The sequence below is a fragment of the Osmerus eperlanus genome, chromosome 18 (genome assembly GCF_963692335.1).
Source record: "Osmerus eperlanus chromosome 18, fOsmEpe2.1, whole genome shotgun sequence".
Lineage (NCBI taxonomy): Eukaryota > Metazoa > Chordata > Actinopteri > Osmeriformes > Osmeridae > Osmerus > Osmerus eperlanus.
The window spans coordinates 5,729,849-5,754,181 of NC_085035.1; the positions used below are offsets into that span (position 1 = coordinate 5,729,849).

A 24,333-nucleotide genomic window follows, 5' to 3' on the forward strand; every position below is an offset into this window, starting at 1 on the left:
CCGGGGGGGGGCGGGGGGGGGAGTCCGTAGCGGCGGGCGGGGAGCCTGGTACAGAAACCAGAGGCCGAGGATGTGACAGACCACCACTCTGGGTGAAATAAATGACTCGTACTGGTCTAATCAACACGACCCCACCCCCCCCCCCCCCCCCCCGAGTACGGCCTTCCAACACGATCCCTGTGTTTACTCAGGAGGGGCAACAGTCCCGCACTTATTAAGGCCGAAGGAAAACACAGCTCATTAGTGGCGAAAAAACGACCGGCCAACGGCGCCGCCCGCAGCCACTCTCCCGACTCTGAGGAGAGGAGAAGGAACACGACGGAGTGCCCTTTTTCGGGCCCGAGTGCCCCCCCCCAGTTCCCCCCCTCCTGGCACGAGGAACAGAACGAATAACGGGAGGGATGGAACGGGCCGCAGAGGAGAGAAAGGAAAGAGAGAGAGAGCGACGACGAGCCGTCGAGAGAGAAGAAACGGAAGGACGGGAAACGGGACGGATAGGGGTCGAAGGAGGAGGCGAAGGAGCCCCGTGGAGAGTCCCGAGGCCTCTCAGGCCCTGATCCACTCCAGGGTCCGACCGCTTTCGCGTTCACCGGGCAGAGCCGCAGTCCGGCCCGACGGAACCGCGCTCCACTGGTGGGTTCGTGCGGCGGGAGTCTGGCCCGGCCCACAGGGGGAGGGGGGGGGGAGACTCCCGGAGAGAGGCTCAGGTGAAGCGGGAGTAGGCGGCAGCTGGGCAGACGTGCGTGAGAAGGGGATAATCGCATGGGGGGAGAGCGGGGAGGGAGGGGTCGAGTCAGACCCTCGGGCCCACGCCCCGCCCCGGCGAGCCTCTCTCTCCTCAGCCGGCCACAGGTGCTCCCCATTTAGAGGGGGCCGGGCTCCGGAACGCTCTCCAACTCTCCGAGTGAAATACTTTGAACGAAGAACAAAAGGGGTATGGAGGGGGGGCCCGTGTGTTTGGACAATTGGTTTTGGAGTATATGGGGGTCCCGGGGGGTGTGGGGTTGTTTGTTTGTTTGTTTGTTTGTTTGAGTGCAACTGTCTGAGTGTTTACATGTACGTCGAAGTGCCCCGAACGGGGCCATTAGGTGTCGGCCGATGTGAGCCCTTCCCGCCCGCGCACGAGGCCCCCCCCCGAATTGACAGGAGGGAGGGGGGAACGAGGGATGGAAAGAGAGCGCGTGTGAAGGGCAAGGCGAAGAGGAACGCGTCCTCTGTAAGCGCGCGAGGGCGCGTCGTGCTTTGAGCGTATGACGTGCGCGCATTGAAGCGCATCCATTCAAGTTTGTATGCGCGCGTACGCGAGCGTGTATACGTGAGCGTGTGTACATTTGAGAGTGTGTGTGTGTGTGTGTGCGGTGCCTCTGCTCTGCTCCATGTGTTCTCTCTGTGCCTCCCACTGCTCTTTTATTCTCCACAGCTGGCTGGGGCTTTATGGCTTGTTTTCAAGTCGACAAAAAAAACAACCCAAAAAAAAAAACAACCTTAATATGGAAAAGATTACCAGCATCTTCCTTGATGTTTTGAAGTGAGCCTTCTCCTGGCCCCTCCTCCTTCTCCCTTCAACTCCTCGTGTGGAACATATCAAATGGTCAGAGGCTGGGGGCTGGGGATAAGGCTGGGCGGGGGCTGGGGCCTGAGGCTGGGGTTTGACTACATGCTAAAGCCATTTCCTTTATTTACTCGCGGTCTGCCTGCGCTTGGCCAGGCAAGGTGGCCAGTCTATACACTCCTGCTCCAGACGCCGATAGACCCAGGCCAGCACACCCTGGTAACAAGTGCACAGGGGAAGAACCTCCAACCGTGTTGATACAAGTACCAGTGGCACCAACTGCTCACTTCTCCAGACCTTTAGTGTTAGTGTGTGTGTGATGTGTATGTGTGTGTGTATGTGTGTGTATGAAGAGAAGGAGGAGGAGGGGCCTGGTCCCAATTGCATCAACATGTCACGCATTCCTCGGACCTGTTCCGCAAACATGTGGTTATGCTCAGGCCCGGAGTTTCTAGAGGAGGAGGAGGAGGAGGAGGAGGAGGAGGAGGAGGAGGAGGAGGAGAAGGAGGCGGAGCTGACAGCCCCCCTCACAGACCCCTCGCTCTGTCCCTCCTCCTCTCCTCCTCACCGACTCCCCCCGCCCCCGCCGCCCTGCGGGTCACAAGGCGCTACCGGAGGGGGAAAACACAGGCCCCGTGGCACGCGGCCGGAACGCGTCAGGCCTCTTACCATGAGGGAGTGCCGGTTGCTGGACAGCAGGCCCGTGCCGTAGCCGGAGCCCATGCCGCCCATGCCGCCGTTGTGCGCCGCCCCGATGAGGCCGTGCATGTCCCCGTGGCCGCCGGCCATGCCCGTGGACGGGCCCACGGCGTGGCTCCGCAGCACATGGATGGCGTCGTCCAGCCTCTCCAGGCGGGTCCTCGATGCGGCTCTGCTGCAGGGGAGAAGGAGAGAGAGGGAGGGACGGAGGGAGGGAGGTGAGAGAGCGGGAGAGAGAGAGAGAGGGAGAGGGAGGAGGGAGGGAGAGGAAGAGGGAGAGAGGGACAGAGGGACAGAGGGAGAGAGGGAGAGAGAGAGAGAGAGAGAGAGAGAGGGAGAGAGAGGAGAGAGAGAGAGAGAGACAGAGATGGAGGGAGAGAGAGAGAGAGAGAGAGAGAGAGAGAGAGAGAGGTCAGACACGGTCAGACTCGGGGGGGGGGGGTGGGGGGGGGGGGTGAGGCGGTCTGTTTTCGGGAGTGCGTCCGCGCGTGTCGAGTGTGACCTTACCAGCGAGTGGAGCGGAGCTTCGTAGTTGGGTGAAGACGGTCCCTGCCCTCCGTTCCTGGTCCACACGGCCGAACTGGCAGCTGGGGTGGGGGGGGGGGGGGGGGGGGAGGGGGGAGGGGGGGGAGACGGGGAGATGAGGACCCGGGACAAACGCGGAGCTGCAAAACATGGCGGTTGAAGGACGCCGTGTCTCTGTTGCTGTTTGTGTGTCTCTGCCTGCCCCTCTCTGTGGGTCTCACCGCTCGCCTTTCGGTCTGTGTTTAGGGGCTGGAGGGGCGGCGAGGGGTGAAGTGGGTCTATACCCCGTAACACTGTGTGACAGCGAGATAAAGGCCTGCACGGGGACAAGCAAGGGTGTCTGCAGCCTGGGTGAATCCCATTAGGAAACACACAGACACACACACACACACAGACAGACACACAAGGCCCTATGGAAACGCATGCACTGAAATGCACCAAGAACAGGATCCGAGAGAGACAAAAAAGGATCCCACACTTAAGCCATGCGCACAATTACAGCAAAATAGCAGCCTGTATTAGGTAATAACCATTACAACGTTTTTTTTTTCTTTCTTTCGCTTCTCGGTGATTAGCCTCGATGACCCGCGCAATAAAGCCCGGACAGAAATATAGGGCGCCATCGAAAAACAGAGGGCGTAATGGATACGTGACCCGCTGTTATTATCACCAGCTGAGGGGGCCGCGGCTCGCTGTAAAAGAGAAGGGAACAAAAAACAAACAAACATCCTGGGATGGCGATGAAGCCGGGATCTCCTGTTCAAAGCGCCCGCCGGTTCTTTTGTCTGACGGGGGGAACGTAAACGTCCCTTATCTGCATCCTGTCTCTATTCACCCAGCGCTAGAATAAACAAAGACCCCGCCCCCCCCCCCACCCCTTCTAGCTTTTGTGTAGGTAATATCCCCGATCGTAACAAACCTGGGGTCATTAACCGCCTGGTGGCTGTATGGGGGGAGAGGCCCCCTCCCATGTGCTGAGGGAGTACGTTACGAGTATATCCGTCGTTGCTGGAGCCGGAGCAGGTAGGGAAACAAAGGCCTTTGATAGGTCGGAACCTGTGTGATGCTAATGTCCTGGGCCACTTCTTCCTTGGGGGGGGGCATTGAGGAGGGCACGAGGCCTGGCCAGCACCACCACCACCACCACCCACACACACACACACACACCCCATCCCCACTTTAAGAAGACGCCGCGATGTGACGACCAGGATGAATTTGAGACCGTAAAAAAAATAAAGAAGCAGGTTCCACGACCAAGGCCTTTATTCTTCCTGTGTGACGCCCCCCCCCCCCCCCCTCCCAACGACCGTCCCCCATTATGAATAAGACTAATACCGATTATTAATCTAATTACCGTGTTTTTATTCTTTCATGTAAAGCCTAGGTTGTGAAGACCGGCTCTATTTTTTTTTTATCGCTATCAAAACAAATGTCCATATGTTAATCAGCCAGTGATTACCTGCACACTTATGCAAATCATCTCTCTGTACATGTAACTGGTTGCAAATGATGAAGTCCCTTATTAAAACTTGTATGTTCCGCTATCACTGTACTGTTGTCCGCTTTAATAAGCTTTGTTTTTGAATATGCAAAGAGTAATAACTCTGACAGGATGATAAATATTAATTATTGCAGGAATTTCCCCTGTAACTTCAGTAAGGGGGATTCAGGATTTTTTGGCGCCTCATCCACAGAGCTCGTTTCAAATTATTTGCTGAAGTGCTTTTGTAATTAAGACTATCAGTCAGTACACATGAAATATCAAACTCTGTGACTAGAAAGAGACAATTAGTGTGGAATTTTACATAATGATCATGAGAAACTCATTTTTCACTTTAAGTAGCTGGCTAAACTAGCATCGTTATGTGGAAGCACGGTAATTGGCAAAATAAAAGAGAGAAAAAAAGAAAACAAAACTTTCGACAAAAAAAGAAGAGACAGTTTGAAGCGCATTCTTGCTGAGAGGACTGTTAGCATGTTAGCTTCCAGACCACAATTATGGCTCCTGTTGCTACAACGGCATGGTGTTCGGCAGCCATCTTGACGGACTTGGCATTGTAAGGGGCCAACAGTGTTGGTGCCAACAGCTGAACTCTGCTCAACAGAGGCAGCCAAGGCTTTTTAATAACCCCAGAGATGCCTAGAAGGTGGGTAGTTCTCTCTGTTAAGAGTGTTGACAGTTGGGCATAGACCTACTGCTGGGTAAGGGGGGGGTACAAAACTAACTAAGATGGTTTGTAGTCAAAGTTTATTCACGGAACAATACAAATTCAGGAAGCAGGATGTACTAACTTGTGAGAGAAGGAGGAGAGCCAACTGGGGTCGATGGATTGGACGAGAAACTGTTATTCGTGTGGTCTGGAGAATAGATCTGAAACAACAAGCAAATACATTTCCTACTGTACACACAGCACAGGATAGAGAATGCGTCATCATTGAGGGTGGGTTGTGTGCCTATTCGTCTGTGTGAGTGTGTGTGTGCGGACCACTCACCGACGCGAGCGCTTTTCCCAGGGCGTCCCCAGTCTGAGAGCTGCTTGTAGTCCCACTCTGTGACCGGTTGGCTGTGACACACACACACACACACGCACGCACGCGATAATTAAGTGGGATTCCGTAAAATATGGATGATAAAGATTCCACAAATCCCCCAGTCTTCGCCGATGGCCATGGTAGAACAGCTAGGGAGGAGGAGGACAGAGCTAGGCTCAGAGGAACTCCTACACCACTCACACACACACACACACACAAACAGTACACACACTCACACACAAACAGTGCACGCACACACACACACAAACCCTTCAACCTCTGTGTGTGTGAGAGAAGAAGAGAGCGCGAGAGAGAGACAGAGAGAGAGAGAGAGAGAGAGAGAGAGAGAGAGAGAGAGAGAGAGAGAGAGAAACTTGTGTTGTGGCTTTGACATGCTCTAAACCCATCTCTCCTGACACCAGCTCACAGATGGGGTGTTTATGCTCTCACAGACAAGCACACACGAGCACACACACATCTTACATAACCCTCCCCCCCCCCCGTCCCTAAAAAAGACAAACTCTCCTGACTGCAACTCCAAATCTGAACAATCCATTAATGAAATTGGCTAGCCAATGGGGGTTGGGCGATGGGAGGGGGGGGTAGGGGGGTTAAAGAGAAATCGAAAAGCAAAACTAAAACCGGCATATGTTTTTGGAGGGGTGGCGTGGATTGGAGTAAGCCTTCAGGCTCCATCACGTCACAGCAACACCAGCGCTAACTCAGTCCAGCGGCTTAGAACTCAACCCCCGAAGATCTCGCCGGGCAATTTAAAGCATATGTACGAGAAAATCTCTTTCGATAAATGAGAGCTTAAATGTCGCGCAGAGGGGAGCCTTCAAAAGGAACCATCTCTTATCCCCTTCTAATGTTTTGAAATGATTGACAATTGGCTTTGGCGTGGCCTGGATTCACCTATCCCCCGCGTTTTCATCTCCCTAAAACGGAGCAGGCATGACTGGGATGCACTGTACAGTGGCCTTCGGACAGCTCTGATGCATAGAAGCAGAAAGTGGTTATGACTGCTCCGTATACATCATCTGCCTCTGGTTTCCTGTCGACGTCGGCATGCACGCTGTCTGATGGCGTCGAGTTCAGCAGGAGTGCGCCGTTGGCGACTTGTCAGGCTTCTCGCCACGTACAAACATATGTTGGCTTTCCGCCCTGTCCAAGTTTGCTCTGGGTGTGTGCTCCAGCTCCGAGGCACATGACACCATGGCCCTCCACCCCCCCCCCCCCCCCCTCCCAACGAGTTTGAAGAAAAAAACACACAAACTCTCTGACTCTGTTGGAGAGAGAAAGGGAGAGAGACAGAGTCATTCTGAGGGAGAGAGAGAGAGTCACTTTGAGGGAGAAAGAGAGTCATTCTGAGGGAGAGAGAGAGTCATTCTGAGGGAGAGAGAAAGAGAGAGTCGTTCTGAGGGAGAGAGAAAGAGAGAGAGTCATTCTGAGGGAGAGAGAAAGAGAGAGAGCCATTCTCAGGGAGAAAGAAAGAGAGTCACTCTGAGGGAGAGTGAGAGAGTCACTCTGAGGGAGAGTGAGAGAGTCACTCTGAGGGAGAGAGAGAGAGAGTCACTCTGGAACGCTGGAGACGTCCTTCAATCTGTTTTTTATTGTTGCATTATTTGTTCTGTGTGCTCTTGGCCTCATGGCGACCTGCCTGTCTGCAGCGGGAACAACAACGACCGCCGCCGCTGGCCAATCACAGCTCCGGTTACCGCCTCAGCCCTGACTGACTTCACGTGGCTACACGTCGTCTCTCTCTCTCTGTCTCTCTCTCTCTTTCTCGCTCTCTCTTTCTCTCTCTCTCTCTCTCTCTCTACGTTGGTCCCTCCGTCTCTCGGTCTGGAGTGTCAGTCCGTCCCGTCCTACACGTCCCATCATCTTCAGCCACAAGATGGCCTCCTGCCTGAGCGTTTGAGACGTGACCCCCTCGCCGGGGAGCTGAGGACCGTGACCGAGGACGCCCCTCCCCCACACTCCCCCCTGCCCCGTCGCGCCGCCGCCCCTTGCCCTGCCGCCCCCCAATGCTCACCCATGACACTTTCCGTGCCGTTTGTGGTGGCCGTGCACGAGGCGGTGCTGTAGTGATTGGACCCGCTGCTGCGATGGAAACTTGACATGGGAGGAAGACTGGAGTTGATGTCTGCTGAGGAGTGGGATGGATAGTTCTGGAAGGAGAGGTGGAGAGAAAGAGAGAGAGAGAGGGTCAGTAGCCAGGCCTGAGGCGGAAGACGGAGCCGAACGAAAAACGAACAGAGCAGAGAAGATTGTAGAAGGGAGAGGGGGGGGGGGGAGACTGACCAGTCTGTCGTGCGGGTGCACACAGTAGCTGCTGCTCTGGGGGCCGTGGGAGGAGTTGCCCAGCATGGTGCTGTAGCCCGGCTGGTTCATACTGTTGGAGGAGCTCCATGGGTCGGCGCTGTGGTGACCCTCTGATCAGGTGAGAGAGAGAGAGAGGGAGAGGCAGAGAGAGAGAGACATAAAGGAGAAACAGAGAGATAAAGAGAGAAACACAGAGAGAGAAACATGTTAACAAAGGCATAGCTGTTTCCGGAAAATATAGAACAACAGACCGACAAACAGAAAGCTAAAGCCGTGGCCCAGGTTTCGCCGGTAAGTGTAAAAAAAAAACACCCCCCCAAAAAACAATATCCACTCTCTTTAAATATCCAGTTGAGGTGGTGTGTGTATGTGTGTGTGTGCGTGCAGGTCACCTGGCATGAAGAAGGACCCGGGGAAGCCTCCGCCCGGAGGTTTGGACGACGGGTAGCCCGGCGAGTCCCTGTTGTAGTCGGCCGTGCTGGCAGAGGGAGCGTACACCTGCAGGACACACAGACAGACAGGCCAGGTCAGACAGACAGACCAGGTCAAACAGACAGGCCAGGTCAGACAGACAGACAGACAGACAGGTGAGGTCAGACAGGCCAGGTCAGACAGACAGGCCAGGTCAGACAGACAGGTGAGGTCAGACAGGCCAGGTCATACAGACAGGTGAGGTCAGACAGACAGGCCAGGTCAGACAGACAGGCCAGGTCAGACAGACAGGCAAGGTCAGAGCTGATCCACAGACAGGCCAGGCCAGGTCAGACAGCCAGACAGACCCAAACACAATCAGACCGACACAAACGTAGTCAGATCGACACAGTCAGCATGAGCAGCAAATGATACGGGCCAAGGTCACGCACAGCTCACCCTCCCCACCGGAGGGCTTAGCGACGACTGAGCGTCAGGACTTTTGGACAGAGATATTTAGCGAGCGATCGGAAGAAAAACGTTCAAGTCTGCCCCGCTAATAGCGAAACGGCAAGTGTTCCACATCTCTCGCTCTTATCCAGAACTAAGAGGATTGTCGCCGAGCCAAACACGTCTGCCTTGACGAGGCGCGGGACGGCAGACAGGGTGTGGGAGAGGGAGGAGAGGGTTTCGGGGAGGAAGCACACCCAAACCTGATCGTTGAAACGGGCCTTTGGGCCAACTTGGCCCCGGCTTGATTGTAAGCGCATGTTTGCTGGGTGTGAAATGCGAAGTGTGGGTGCTGGGTGTGAGGTGTGTATCGGGTGTGTGCTCTGTGCGTGTGTGTGTGAGTGTATGTGCGTGCTCTCTGTGTGTGTGCTCGGTGTGTGTATGCTCGGTGTTTGTATGTGTGTGTGCGCTCAGTGTGTGTGTATGTGTGCTCTGTGTGTGTGTGCTCGGTGTGTGTGTGTGTGTGTGCGCTCGGTGTGTGTATGTGTGTGTGTGCTCTGTGTGTATGCTCGGTGTATGTATGTGTGTGCTCTGTGTGTGTGCTCTGTGTTTGTATGTGTTTGTGCTCAGTGTGTGTATGTGTGTGTGCTCTGTGTGTGTTGTCCGAGCAGGGAATGTGTGTATGGGAGGCGGGGGACAGCGCCGGTCTCTGCGGCCACCTCAGCCATGTCAGCAGCTCGGTGTCCTGCGTCACTCGCTCCGGCTCGGCGTCACGCCAGCCTCGCTCACACGCTATAGGGGGCTCGGACATAAGACACCGCGGGACCACCCAGAGACTACAGCTGGGCCTGTCGTCCACCGGCCTGCGGGGAGGAGGAGGAGGAGGCCAGGAGCTCGCCCGCTGACCGCCCGCTGAAGATCTCAACGCTGGCGTGTTCACACCACGCCGTAGCACGCTGGAGCCGGCTGAGGCGAGAGTTGGGACTCGGTTCAGGGCGGACGTAACGCGCGGCAGACAAGCGACACGATGACGAGGGCTAGTCACGCGCTCCGCTAGTGTCGAGACTCTCTGTGAGGGAAGCACACATTTGATTTGATCCGGAGGATCCGAATGAGGAAAACCTCGGAATTACCGTCTTAGCACAGAGAGGGAGAGGGAGAGAGAGAGAAAGAGGGAGAGAGAGCGAGAGAGAGGGAGAGAGAGTGAGAGCGAGAGGGAGAGAGAGAGAGTGAGAGAGAGAGTTTCAGGAATTGGCCAAAGGATTGTGGGATTGAGTGCTTTACCGAGGACTGAGCTGCACTTAACACAGCTGGGATCCAGGGCCTTCCCATGGTGCACCTTGCGCGGGCTCAGGAATAAAAACAGAGGAGGGCTGTGAGCTGTCAGGCCCCAGATACAGACCGATCTCCCCGGACTCGAACCCAACACCAGTTCCAGGAACACTGCACACAAAAAGCGCATTTACAGAGATGCCGACCGGCCTGTCGTACTGGAAATGGCTGCACTCAAAGCAGTAGTAGTATCCGAGGTAGACTCGCACAAACACCCAAAATTGCGTGTAGAAAATGCTAAAGTGAACGAGTGCCCGTGATGCCAGAGTGCCCGTGATGCCAGAGTGCCCGTGATGCCAGAGTGCCCGTGATGCCAGAGTGCCCGTGATGCCAGAGATGCGCTGCTGCAGCTTCAGGAAGCACGCTTGTTAGCGTCTTCCACCCTACATGCCTGCACCTGCTCCCGTCACTTCACGCCACAGTTTCTGCCTGTGGATCTCCGCTTGCCTGCCTGCCTGTCTCTCTGCCTCCCTGCCTGTCTGGCCGTCTTGCCTGTGGAATTTCCTGTCTGCCTGCTTGCCTCTCTGTCTGTATGTCTGTCTGTCTACCGGTCAGTCAGCCAGCCAGCTTGTCTGTTTTCCTGACTGCCTGCTTGTCTGTTTATCTTCATGTCTGTCTATCTTCGTGTCAGTCTGTCTTCCTGTCTGTCTTCCCGTCTGCCTGCTTGCCCGCCTGCCTGTCTGTCTGTCGGTTTCCACAGCAAAATCCTCTTTAGAGACATTCCAGCGTTCGAACCCCCCAGGCAGCCTCTCAATATGGCTGACACACTCGATGAAGAGTCGCAGCTCGGTATGAAACATTACAGTTTTCATCAAAGCTTCTCTTTATGTCCCCGGGCCCTGGAAGATATCAAGGAACATTCCAGGAGACTGTTTGTTCCTCTTGGGGGGAACAACAGAAGCGTGAGCAATGTGTACAGAGACAGCGAAGAGAGAGAGAGAGAGAGAGAGAGAGAGAGAGAGAGAGAGAGAGAAGGAGTGAAAGAGGGAAAGGGAGAGACACTAAGCACACGTCCCAAGTCCCCCACATGAAAAATGAGAGAGTACAGTTACTTGTGTGGACTGTTTGCATTTCTGTGGGGACTGGAGGAGTCTATTCTGGGGCGCTGGGGCGCGTGCTGACTCCTGTGGAACGCCGCGGGACAATGAGGAAGAGAGGTCGTGGGGGGTGGGGTGGGGGTGGAGCAGCTCCCAGAAGGAGAGACCAGGTAGAGGGTAGAACAATGGAGAGGGACAGAGCGAGAGAGCGGAGAGAGAACGAGAGAGAGAGAAGCGGGAAAGAGAGAGAGGAGAGAGACAGACAGAGAGACAGACATAGAGAGAGACAGAGAGAGAGACAGAGAGAGAGACAGAGTGAGAGAGAGAAAGAGAGAGAGAGAGAGAGAGAGAGAGAGAGAGAGAGAGAGAGAGAGAGAGAGAGGGAAGGAGAGAGAACACCCGCGCTCCCGTCTCTCCTGCGCCGTCTCCTAATGAACCCAACGTGTGGAACATCTGCTCGACCTCTCCAACCCCCGACCTCAGCCCCTCTCCCGCCTTCATCAACACCCCTCAGCCCCCACCGCCCACCACCCCCCCGGCCCGCCCGCACACCCCTACCTCCCCCCCTTGCCCCTGCACCCTCCCGTCCCCCTTGCCTCCGCTCCCTGTGGGTGGTTGACCGCGTCAAGGTCTGACACTCCGTGGCGACGCGCTCCGTGTCGCGGCCCGTCAGAGGCCTGACCGCCAATCGCCGGGAAGCCGGTGAAGACTTTCAAAAGCCGTGACTGCGGTTGTTTTTTTTTGCCGCCGACCCGCGTTATCAACCTCTTAATTGAATCAACATCGGCAGAGCAGATATCACACACAAGGTCGAACCGTGGGTAGGGCTGTTTCACTTTGGACAAATAGACATTTTAGTGAGGGTGCTTTCATGTCATTTGAGGACACAGCTCGGTGGATGGGCTCAGGACACGAGGTCAGTCGATGGGAAAAGCGACAAGCCAAAAGTTACTCAATAGAAAAGAGCGCTCTCCGACAGACACACAAACAGGCCCACAGGCACGCAGACACACACACGCGCACACACAAAGAGAAATGCCCGCGCACACACAAACACAGTTCGCCGCCTCGTTATCGAAAGCAGATGTGTTCGAATCGATGTGCTCGGAGGGAGCTCGTCACGAAAACCCTTGAACCCCTTTTTCCCGGTTTCTTCCAACCCCCCCCCCCCCCCCCGACCCCCGCCCCGCTACACCTGTGCCTGGGCCCCCTCCCACCCTATGAGCCTCCGCAAAACACGAACCAGATTGGTCCCTGCGGAGCTCGGCGGAACCGGTCGTGGCCGGGCCGAACCGGGCCGTGCCAAAAGCATCACCGGCCCGGTCTGGGGAGAGAGGGAGGCGTATCCGTTCTCACACCGCCACGAGGGGGTTCGGCTCTGGGACGGCCGACTCGCCCCGAACCCCTACTTAGCCACACCCCCGCCCTCCCTCTCTCTCTCTGTCCAGCTCCACCTCTCACCTCCTGCCCTGCCCTGCCCCCCCCCTCCCCCTCCTCTTCTCGTACAGGAAACTAATTAGACAGCTCATCGTGGCCTCCGTGTTCGGCGGGGGCTGGGGCCCCCGACACGAGGGCCTGCCACAGGGGCCCCCGCTAATGCACAACACATGGCGGGAGGGGGGACCGGTCCGATGGTGATGTGCTGAGAGAGGAGCAGGGGGACGGAGGACTAGAGACAGACCGAGAGAACGTGACGAAGAGAGAGAGTTACAGGGAGCGAGGGACAAAGAAAGAGAGAGAGAGAGAGAGAAAGAGAGAGAAAAGGAGGCGAAAACAAGGAAGAAAGAGAGTCAAAGAGAAAGACAGGCGGCGAAGGGGAGGAGGGGGGAAGGGGGGGGGGGGGGGTTAAAGCGGAAGGAAATCCCGCCCACCTCAGCCTGGCCTTTATTCTATCAACCTGCAATTGTGGTAATGTGCTCCAGATGCAGGCTTCCTTCCCCAGGCCCCGAGCCCGAGCCCGAGCCAGGCAGAGGCAGCTCTCAGTGGGAAGACATGCGCAGGCCCCCGGGCCTGGCCCGAGTATCGCTTGCCTAATTGATTCCACATGAACCAGAGCAGAGGATGCAGGGAAGGTTGAGGGGGATGGGGGGGGGGAGCAAGCACATGCTAGTGCACGCACACCGTACCCCCGTCGAGAAAACATGCGCGCACGCATTTAAAAAGCTGGAAAAAAACGTTGCCGGGGCCTCCCCTGCCGAGGGACGGCTTCCTGTTGCTTGATTAGGGCGCACCATGCGCAGACAAGTGTGTGCCTCAGCAGTGTGCACCTGTGTCTGAAGGAGGTGGTGTCAGCATGGACCCACCCCCCCACACACACACACCACACACACACACCCTCCCCCCCCCCCCCCCCCCCGCACCCCCCTCCTTCCCCCGCCCCCCCATGCCGCCAGTCAGTCAGTCAGTCACACCCGAGGGGGCTGGTGTGTATGCGCGGGTGCGAGTGAGTGTGAGAAGGGGGCTCGCGACTACACCCTGCACGAGGGGCAGGTGGGGTTCCCACCGCAGGAACACTGCGCCCCGGGGGGTGGGGGGGTGTGGGGTGTGTGTGTGTGTGTGGGGGGGTTTGATTCATAGCTTCCTCTTAGAGCATGGGGAGAGCGCTCCCCTTCAGGCGGTTTCCTTCCGACCACGGACGACGAGGGCGTCGAGGCCTCGGGACGACAGCGCGATCCTGTCAGCCTTCACCGGGCCCCGTCGGCCTCCATCGGCCCCCGTCGGCCTCTACCAGGCCCCCGTCCGGGCGGAGAACACATGCGGCCCTCGCACCGCAAAACACAGGAGGCTGCCGTTCCGACACACAGCCCCCCCCCCCCCCCCCCCCGCGCTTGACAACAGCCCCTCGTAAATCCTCCCACATTTCGGGGTTCCACTCGTCCGCCGTGGGCGTGTTGCCCGTGCGCTCCGGGGCCTCTGAGAGTGGCAGGCCCAGCCTGCGTGGAGGGGAGGCGGGGCTCTACGCTCGCCGGCACGTCCACTATGCCCAAGGCCGCATCTACAGTCAAACTGGGGCACGGGCCCCTCCGCTGGCATTTACAACCACGCTGCCCTCCTCTGCGTTTGATCTCACGACGAGCACCTGCCACGCTCTCGTGCCATGGACACAGCCGCGGTCCAGCCAGCGCTGACAGGCACACAGTGGGGTCTGAAGGATTGGGACATGTATAATTCAGCGGGGCACTGTGTCGAGAACACGCACCGGCGAAAGATAAGCAGTCCTACAGGGAGATAGTGTGTGTGTGCGCCGCCGCAATAACAGGACCTGATTGTCTATAGGAGGGAGCTTTTGATGTGCCCTGCATATATTGAGACACCCCCCGCCCCCCCCGCCCCCCCCCCGCCGAGTGTATGCTCTCCATATTCACCTTGGTGAACTAGACGCCCCGCTGTGTGTGTGTGAAGACCTCCTCCTACACCGCCCGCCCCTCCTCCTTCCCCCTAACTGGCTGTCAGTGTGGAGTATTCGTGGTGACACGCGCACGCACACAGGTGGAGATACGAGGGAGGTGGAGAGGGGGTGATGAGCAGCGCTCACCCAGGTGGATGTACGGAGCTGTTGCATCTGCGTAGACACCCCCCCCCCCCCCCCCCTCCCACACACGCCAACCTGCCCCCCCGACCCAGATAAAGCACACGGACAACGGCGTCGCACGCGACACTGGCGACGCTCACCGCCCGCCGGACAAACCTGCGCGGGAATACACGGTTCAAAGACGGAGATTGGAATCGCCGTCCACGGGGGGACGGAAGACAGGATTGGGGCGGGGGGGGGGGGGGGGGGGGGGGGGGGGGCGCGGAAGAAAGCTCTTCTTTGAAGGGAGCGCGGGGGCGATAAGACGGGTTATCTCCTCATCCCGGCGCGGCGTGCTCTCCCAGGGTGAAATGGGAAATGTCAGACACGCGGCGCGGCGCCGGAAGAATCCTCAAACGTCAGGTGGATGACACGGCTGGGGGGGGGGTGCACACTACCAGCAACAGGCAGAGAGCGTCCATGTTTGCTTTCCTCCGACAACCGGGGAGCAATCGATGTTTGCTCTCGCCGTTGTCCTCGCTCTCGTTGCATCCACCAACAGCGGCTTCGGGTCGCCATGGACACTAATCTCTCTTCGGCCCCGTCGCCGACAACGGTTTGCGCGTGCGTCGACGCACGCGCATTCCTCTCACGACGACAGGCTCTGTGGTGCGGCATCCTCTAAGTGGAGGCCCTGCGCGGTCCCCCTGCAGGCTGGTGAATGTCCTACTGGTTGGAAACGAGGGACGTTTTTTTTTTTTATCTGTCCGAGCCACCCCAACGCTTCTCTCTCTCCCCCCCCCCTTCTCTTTCAACCTGCCTAGTGATTACAGAAGCTGGCAGTGACGCTGGCAAGCAGTGGGCACCGTGCCCGGGCCTGCGTCTCTGCGTCTCTGCCCCCGCCAGAGATGACGGTTGCGACACTCTGCCTCGATCTGGGTCTGATCGCGCACTGCCTCCATCTTGGTTTCAGCGCGAGGTGGTTTGCGGTACTCGCCCGGGACCTGCTAAGGACCGGGGGGGGGGGGGGAGGGAGGCCCGAGAGGAAGAAAAAAAAGACACACAGACTGGCCATACTGGCCGATTTCTCTTGGCGAACAAAAAAACAAGAAAAAACGAGAGCAATTTTAGCGTGTTTATACTGCAGTCTCCAAATGAATTCAAGATGGTGGCTGGGCTGAAGGAACAGCAGACTCTGCCGGGGGGGGGGGGGATCTGATCAAAGAGATTCGATTCAGCAATTTTGAGTTCTTTTTAATTGACCACTAATTAGCTCAAATTAACCCAGAGAAAAGCTTGGCCTCGTCGCAAAGTGATGCAGGAGGGACACGTGTGTGTGTGTGTGTGGGAGTGGGAGTGCGTGTGGGGGTATTAGAGGGCTCTCACACAGGCACACCCCTGTCAGGGTGCGAGTGGCCCTCTCTGAAGGGGCGCGCTGCGGAGGTCTTACCTGGGGACTGCTTCCGGGAGGTTCATCAAAGAAGCGTGTGTGGGCGCGCGCGTGTGTACGTCTGCGTGTGTGTACGGAACTACGTGTTTGTGCGTGACGGTTTTATGATGTGAGATGGGCTGCTACTATGGTGGGAAGATCGGATTGGTGTCAGTGTCTGGGGGGGGGGGGGGGGTTGTGTGTGTGTGGGGACGGTTGTGTGTGTGTGGGGGGGGGGGATTGTGTGTGTGTGGCTGGGGGGTGGAGGGGGGCTGCAGGGTTAGGAGTCTGCTGCACAGATGGTAGAGGGGAGGCGGGGCGCTTTACAGCACCTTAAAAGGATCAATGCCGCTACACCCCCCCCCTCACCCCCTCTCACACTCCCTTTCTTCTTGGCCCTGCTGCTTTTCTCCCCTTCTTGGTGACTTGCCAGGTAGGCGAGAGCACAGCTCCCGTGGCCTTCTGAGATACCAGGAGAGGCCTAGAAACTGAACAATGGACCCTGTGCCCCCCCCCCCCCTGCCCCAGGGGGGGGGGGGCAGGGGGGGGGGGGGGGCTTGATCTCAATCTAAGCCTGACCTGAACGGATAAAGAAATCAATAAGACAACTGCGCATGCCGATGAAGGGTACGGCTGTTTTTCTTTCCGTGGCGTCGGGGATCAAACCGAGTTGAACTGCCGCGCCGTGTGTGATGACACCGTCCCACGGCCCTCTCCGCTCTCTTTCCGATCGCCCCCGGGGGATTACCAGCTGAGCCCCTAGCAACCCCCCCGCCTCCTCCCCCCCTCCTCCTCACACACAAGCACGCCCCAGAAATATACAAAACATATTTTGTTCATCATAGATAAGACACACATTCCTTCCTCTGTGATAAAAAAAATACAAATAATAAGATGCGTCCTGTCTTTGGACGACAGTGTCGGTGTGTCCCGGTCGCAAGCACCCGACGAGTGGTGCCCTCTGGTGGGCTACGCCCGAAACTGTTCCCCCCCGCCCGGCGCAGGCGCGTGCCCGTCGTCGCGGCGCCGAGAGCGTTTCGACTGTAATCTACAGCGAGACGGGGAAAAAACGTCGGAGAAAAAAATAAACGCAAACCCCAACGTGAGCTCGTCATTGTGTTCTTTTGCGAGCGCCTCCGCCTCCCCCCCCCCCCCCCCCCTGTAATCGTCAACAAAAGCAAATGAGGGGATAGCTCTGTGGATGATGTCTGTGGTGATTGTGAGACAGCTTAGCGGAGCTGTGACTCCAATCTCCCACCCAGGACAGGGAAACACACACACACGCACACAGAGATACAGACAGCTAGGGAGGAGTGTGGCAGTTCCGTGGCACGCTCACAGACATGACACCACAGACAAGACAGCGGAGGAAGAAAGGAAGAAAAAAAAGAAGGGAAAAAAATTACAAAAAAGTCTCTCAACAAATCATCCGACATGTCCCCGCTCAGATGTCACATTCTAATGATCATAAACGATGAAAAGAAAACCAAATCTCTAATTCTCTGGAATGCTCTTATCTGTATATGCCAAAACAGAAAACCAGAGCTGTAATTGGGTGCCATTTGTTGTTGTTATGGAGACTAGCCGGCCAATGGAGTGGTGTGCGGCCCACGTATAGATCATCCTGACAGACTGAGGATCTCCGTGCGTTTGGTTGGTGGATTGAGTGGGGGAAACCCACTCAATTTACGAGGCAGGGAAATGTGAGATGCAGCCATATTCCTCAATATCCCGCAAGGTGAGCCCTCCGGCTCATCTCAATGGACGGGGATGGAGGAGCACGGCCTGGGCTCCCTTTCCTCGGAGCAAACATTAATGCACTTTATAATGGCCCCTCCAAGCCAACAGCGCAAACAGGAAATAGCTTTTGGCTCCTCCGGCGTGACTGTGGCCAGGGGAGCCATCTCCAGGGCTTGACAGCTAATAAGGCTCCCCCCCCGCCCCCCCACCCCGCATCCCTGTCACGGGGAAAATGGCCATCAGAAAAATACAAATAATAAATGAAAAAAAACGCCTCGCTTTTGAAAATACAGGGGAGTCAATAACCGCCGGGTTTCCAGACTCCACAGAAGGAGCATCACTCGGAGGGTATGAGATGCAGAGACACACACCGTCACACACACACACTCACCACACTCACACACACCTAAACACACACACACCAAAGTCAAAAGACACTTGACAGGGCTCAGAAATAAAGTGCAAAGTGACTAAGAATCCAACCCCAGCAATGAGGGAACAGGCCAGAGATAGACGGAAAAAAAGGGAGAAATGGAGGAAGAATCCACGTTTGCCTTTCCTAAGACTTAGGTTGCGGCTACAGAGGTAATTTCCTGATCTGTCAAGTGGCAACTCTCTCCCCGTGTTCACCGGGATGGCAGCAGCAAAGATATCCATTAGCAGGGTCTGAACGGCTCCGTGGAAGAAAAAGCCAGGTTTCTGCGTCGGGAGAGAAGGAGAGAATTTCCACAGGTGACGGATCTTTACGAGAGGCTTTTGGGAGGCTTTTATTTTATTTTATTATTTGCGAGTCCTTTCAAGGTATAGAGTTTTTGGCAACTGACCACAGCGTTTTCTCCTCCTAATTTAATTTAATTACCGCCATATGTCAGCCTCTGCCAGCGCTTGTTACCGTTCTCTGGCTTTCTACTCCGCCGAGCTGTCAGGATGCTTTACACAACGCACACTCACACACACACGCACGCACACACACACACACACTAAACTAACAAACTATGCAAGGTAAAAAAAAAGAAAAGAAAAGTTGAAAAAAAACCAACAACAGTACGATGGGGAGGATAAATTTAGGAGAAGCTTTTGAAGAAAACCAAAACGCCTCGGAAATAGCCGTGCTGATCAGAGCACGGGAATGGGTCAAAAAAGTACGCCTGCTCCACGGTGCTGCATGGTGGTTAAGGCAGCAGATGTGTGGGGAAGTTGCTCGTCTGGAGCCATGCACGTTTGCCCAGCAGCCCTGGGCCCTGAGTCATGGGGCTCAGTGGTCGAGCAGCGAGGCGAAGACCAGGACCACACAGAGCTTCGTTCCCTGTGTTTACCTCACAAACCGTAAACATGTCTGGACCAGAGATTGACTACAGGTAAGTGACCTCATAGGAAAGACAGCTAGACTGACAGCGTAGCGCGTCCAATCAGCGAGAGGTATTTCGCGTGGGCGGTGGACGTTCATTCCACGCGCATGCCGGGAAAGACAAAAACAAGGATTGGGTAAGGATGTTTGTTTCCGAAAGGCTACTGTAAAATGTGGGCCACATCCTGTATTCAGCGCAAAAGGCCGTTAACACACCTATCTCAGACAGGAAGGACACCCGATATGTCGATGAATCAGTCCTGGACTTGTCTTCTCACATCTTCAGAGGGACTAAGGTCTCACGCAACCCAACCCCGTCAAGCAGCTTCACCGAGCCTAGTTCACGCGTAAACGCCCTGCTTCCACACCGAGAGCTGCAGAGGAGACAAGGTGCCAAATCCATTTTTCAGGATTACTCAGAGCGATAGGGAGAAAATCTGGGATGGTTTAACCGGATCTCCGCGGGGCCTCGTGGAAGATGAACCCTGGGAACGATGATCAACTCAGACTTAGTGAGGAGAAGATATCTCCGTGTAAAGGACGGGGCGGTGGACCACAAAAAAAGCGAGATAAAGCAGCTTGATTTGGTCTTTATAGGGGAAAAGGCTGGGAAAGACAGGGACTGGATTTTGGGCAAGGAGAGGAACCTGACCGGCTTTGGGACATTGCCATTTGGCTGCTTGACACCCGATTAATTGCCACCATAAATAATCAATTGTCAGAGTAATTAGGAGCAAATCTCAAACTTTCAGGGAGCGGATTTCTCACAAACTGGCATGGAAATAGGAAGCCACGTACAGCACACACCCAGAGATATATAGGGTGCCTTCCAGCAACTGTAAACATCACTAGACCCATTTAGACCCATATACACACACACTGGCTTCTCATACTGGCACCCTCCACAGTGCCACAGTGCATACTCCTACCGCAGTCTTTGTTTAGTTGTTGTGGTTGCAATCCCTCCCTGTTGTTGTTCTTACATTTGCAGAGCCTTGACGTTCAGCCCTGTGCCGGTCGCCAACGGCGCCTCGCCAGCCGTCGGCCAATCGGTAGTGGCTTTGGGAGTGCGGCCGCCGGGGTGGGAAAAAAACGAGTGTGCGGGAGCCGGGGCTCCTGCCACCGACTCGAAGCCGAGCGTAGCGCCCTCGCGTCGCACAGAAGCCACACACTCACGGGCGACGACGGCTGCACTTTAACCATGAGTGCACACACACACACCATTCTGTAGCCACATATCCATGTACCCACTTGTTTTAATTGGCGTTCTCGGACATGTTTATTTTATCGTTCTGGGAAGGGGAGGATGGAGATTGAAACGTTGGTCGACGTTGCGGAGTGGAGCAACGAGGGGTCTGGAGAAGCTTTGGTCCAGGCTGATCCATATAAAGTTAATCGGTATTAAGATCAGGGCCTCGTGGGTAGCGCTGCAGCGCCATCCTTATTCCATGAGAAGGACCTCTCTAATGACGAACATATGGGCCCAAACTCCCCTACAGACTACGGAATCGGGATCGCATTATTTGGCGCAGATTGTAATAATAAAACGGCCAAGATCAAAGCCATGATTACTTCAGTGTTTCGGACAGTTTTTCTCTCTCTCCCCCGGCTTCACATAGCTATTTTCTGCTCTTTGAGATAAAAGACAAATATATCTGGGCATCCATCAAGGTTCATTGATAGACTGACAATGCCGGCGTGAGATATAGTAGGTTCAGATTTGAAGGAGCGTGAAGGGTTTGAAGGTTGCTGGTTCGAGTCCCAGGGCAGGACGTACTTGGAGGCATTGTTGTTGTGGTGAACTTGACCGTGGCAAGGAGAGGGGTGTAAAAAAAACGTAGAGTCATTAGACAGTGTGTCCGGATGACTGGCGCAAGGTCTGGAGCCACAACCAGCCGCAGTGCTTTGTGAGCTGGGCACACTAACCGGAGATTGAGAATGGCCTATTTTCTAATCACCGTGGCATCGTCCTGACCAGGAGCGCCGGGCATCCCACCAACGGGCGTCACAGCGTGGCACAGACCCCTTCTCTGCTGCCAGACCACCACCGACACAATCCCTGCATCTGTGTGTGTGTGTGTTCATGATCATTCTGATGTCCATGTAACAGCACTGATTCCATTTGGGAATTCTGGTTTAGGCGGACACCGACTCACACAGGAGGATGAAACTAGAGGACACACTCCAAATGAAAGACAGAGATGTCATTGACCGTGGGTCTGAATGCGTCTTTGTTTTTGCGGCCCATCGGATTTGACTGTTTGTCAATAACTGATAAATGCTTCATTTAGCTAATTGGGAGGTTTTCAAACTGGAAATACATTTTGTTTTCTAGTAGATGCAATCTGTCCAAGGGTAAAATGAGTCTGTTCACCCTTTATTATTTTTTGAATTTGAGTCGCAACTTGACAGCCCCCCCACTTGCTAATTCAGGGTTCAACAATACAACAGTAATAACAACAATGAGAAAGAGAAAACAGTTTTGCCATTTTGTCATACCGCGGCGACCACTTTACTCAGCGTTTTGCATAATTTCTCTTTTATACAACATATGTCGGTGAGGCCCAGCATCTCAAAGGCACTCACAGGCCCACACAGCCAGGGGATGACCTAGTTCAATGGGATTTGCCCCCCCCCCCCCCCTTGACAAAAGATCTATTTTAACATCCATAATGAGGGGACAGTACAGGCGCTGCGGCGAGAACAAGTGTGTCATGTCCACAGTCTGGGCCTAAAGTGGTGTCACCCCTAAACCCCAGAGAGGGGGATAGACTGACATACACGCACGCACGCACACAAACTTAAACACACACACACACACGCTACAGAGTAACCTGGGGAAGTGGCTCTGCCGGCTTGGTTCTGCTCAGGTGCACCGTGTCTGTGAATAATGTTGACACTGCGTACCCCTGTCTCCCCCTCTCTCATGGCACTGTGGCTGTGTGGACCGCATGCCCACATGCGTGATGTCACCTCCCTCAACATGGACGCTGCCGTCGCCATATCGTAGAGCCGTATTCCCAGTATACCAGTCTACCCCCTCCCCCCATCCCCCCCCCACCTCCTCCTCCTCCCCATGCTGACAGTTTGATCAGACGGGCACAGCCTGGCATCGGTTCAGTCACAGGGTGCCCGACTCGGGCACAGCATCGCAGAGAACCATACTTCCCACGGCTTTGTGTGGAAAATCCCCAGCTATCCGAGGAATGCCGCCTCGCGAGGCCCGATCCTGGCCCCGTCCACATGGGACACGTAGAAAGAGGCTCTCGCCGTGTGTTCCACCCGGTCCTGATGCCGTCGTCTACGATGCAGCGTGAAGATGAATGGGGGAGGGATTTCAGGGCAAGAAACATTTAACGCACACTCGAGAGCTGTGTACAGTTGAGTGTACAGTTGAGTGTACACAACTGTACCCTGGCATGGAGAGGGGAAATGTACAGGTAGAATCGTATGGTAATTTGCTGCATCCAGATTATTTGATAAGTAGAACAACAACTGGTTTTAAACATTAAAATATTGATCGATATTAGTCATGAAATCCATGATTAGACTTTGTCTGAAATGACAAATTACTGTAAAGATTTACACTTATGTTCTCAAACAAATAAGAAACATGTTATCTATAGGCCAATTTTGACACAAATGTCTCATTCAATGTTGTAGTGTTTACAGAACATTTGTAACAGAGAACAATCTGTAGCAATGTACATACGACTATCTATCTTAAAACTGTAATTTGTAAAAGAATAGCAGTCGCTGCAAGCCTTATCCTTTATATGAATATCCTGACAATCACACAGCACCTGTGAACATTATATATTTATTTAATATAAATTGTATAGTCATACATTTTAAATCTGTCAGATTACTCTTGATTCTACTTCATCGTAATTTTTTACTATTCTTCTATTATTATTATTATTATAAGTCAGTAGTATTTAGTAGTATTTAATTTACTAATCATAGCATTAGCATTAATTACATCTGTATTAATGTTCATTATTATTCATAAAAATTCCTAAGAGATATATATGACTCGAGAGACCTAATTTAATTAATTGAACATAATACTCTAAAGATCTAATGTAGACAAACTCATAACTTAGTCTCATTTAGTAAAGTAAAGAACCCAATTAATATAATTTATCATTTTCTATTTGACAATGTTTCTCCATATCACTAGTACTGAATACATTGATAAAACTACTCTATCCTGATACATTAAATAATGGTTAATAATTTGTATACAATAATTTTGGTATTTCTGTCTTTAACCATACACAGTAAAAGGTCAACAATTTTTGAAAAATTGGTCACTGTCACATAATTCTGATATTACTTTGATGATCGGTTTAAAGAAGATATTCACACCACAATTATAGATAGAAAACGTAATTGTTTTCTGAAATTGTAAAATTGTAGTGAAGATTTTGGGCAGACTATGCAAAGTTGATGCTGTCGCGGCTAATTAAAACTTCAGGATAATTCCGATATTGCGTTTGCATAACAATGGCGACTGGGAAGCTATGTTTTAAATGAGCTTGTGTGTGGAGGCCTTTTGTTTTGGCCTCTCTTTTGTTGACTCATTGGGCAAGGCTGCTCCTTCAGCCTCTCCAGACTCCAGACCCACAGCCCAGCCGGCCCGGCTGCTGCTCTACTTTCCCTCCACAGAGCCGGAGACCAACTAGACCACAGACAGCGTTTTCCTAGCATGTACCCTTCTCCCTTTTTCCCCTGTAAAGTGGCAAATACCCAACAATGAAGGGCCCAAAAATAAACCACCTATCAGTAGGCTTTTAGGGGCAAAACAAACGTTTTCTCATACGTGTTTTTTATCCGCCAAACGCACAGCATAAACAAGCCCAGCGAGATGCTTGGCACCGTATCAAGAGTCGCACAATGCACCTACCCAGGGCCGCACAATGCCCGTGTATCATAAACAAAAATCGGATTGTACGGCCTCTGTACAAAGGAAGACTGTGTTTATCAAAGAGGGCACGGCGATGCCAAGTCGGTGCAGGCCGAGACGCTAATGCAACTTCTCCCCTAGGCCGCTAACCAGGCCCAGGCACACCCTTGCCAGGCGGGAAACTTTAACCGCCAGTTGTTACTGAACAGCCGTTGTCTGTTGGCATAGCGAGAACGCGGTAAAACTAAATGTCAGATCCTTTTTGAAACGCAATTTTAACAAAGACTATAATAACGCAATATAGATATTTTCAAAAACAACATCATAATACATAATATAATTTTCAGAATTATAACAACAATTATACAATATTATTATATATAAGTAGTAGTAATATTGTTATTGCTATTGTTGTTATTATTTACAATTTGTTAAATTGCTGTTTGATTTCCAGAAATAGTTGTGGATAATATAATGAATTCCCCTAATTCATGTATATTAAACAAATACAATAACCAAATATAGTTATTTTC

At 53.9% G+C, this 24,333-nt stretch overlaps 1 protein-coding gene across 1 annotated transcript in view; it reads right to left on the reverse strand.

The window, feature by feature from the left end:
* The window catches only part of LOC134038939 (transcription factor 4-like), a 107,117-nt gene that overhangs the window by 13,545 nt on the left and 69,239 nt on the right, over positions 1–24,333 (reverse strand). The window contains 8 exon segments of the mRNA XM_062484608.1: positions 2,222–2,407; positions 2,409–2,426; positions 2,759–2,838; positions 5,069–5,147; positions 5,270–5,340; positions 7,344–7,479; positions 7,613–7,743; positions 8,026–8,131. Coding sequence (XP_062340592.1) covers positions 2,222–2,407; positions 2,409–2,426; positions 2,759–2,838; positions 5,069–5,147; positions 5,270–5,340; positions 7,344–7,479; positions 7,613–7,743; positions 8,026–8,131 — 807 coding nt within the window.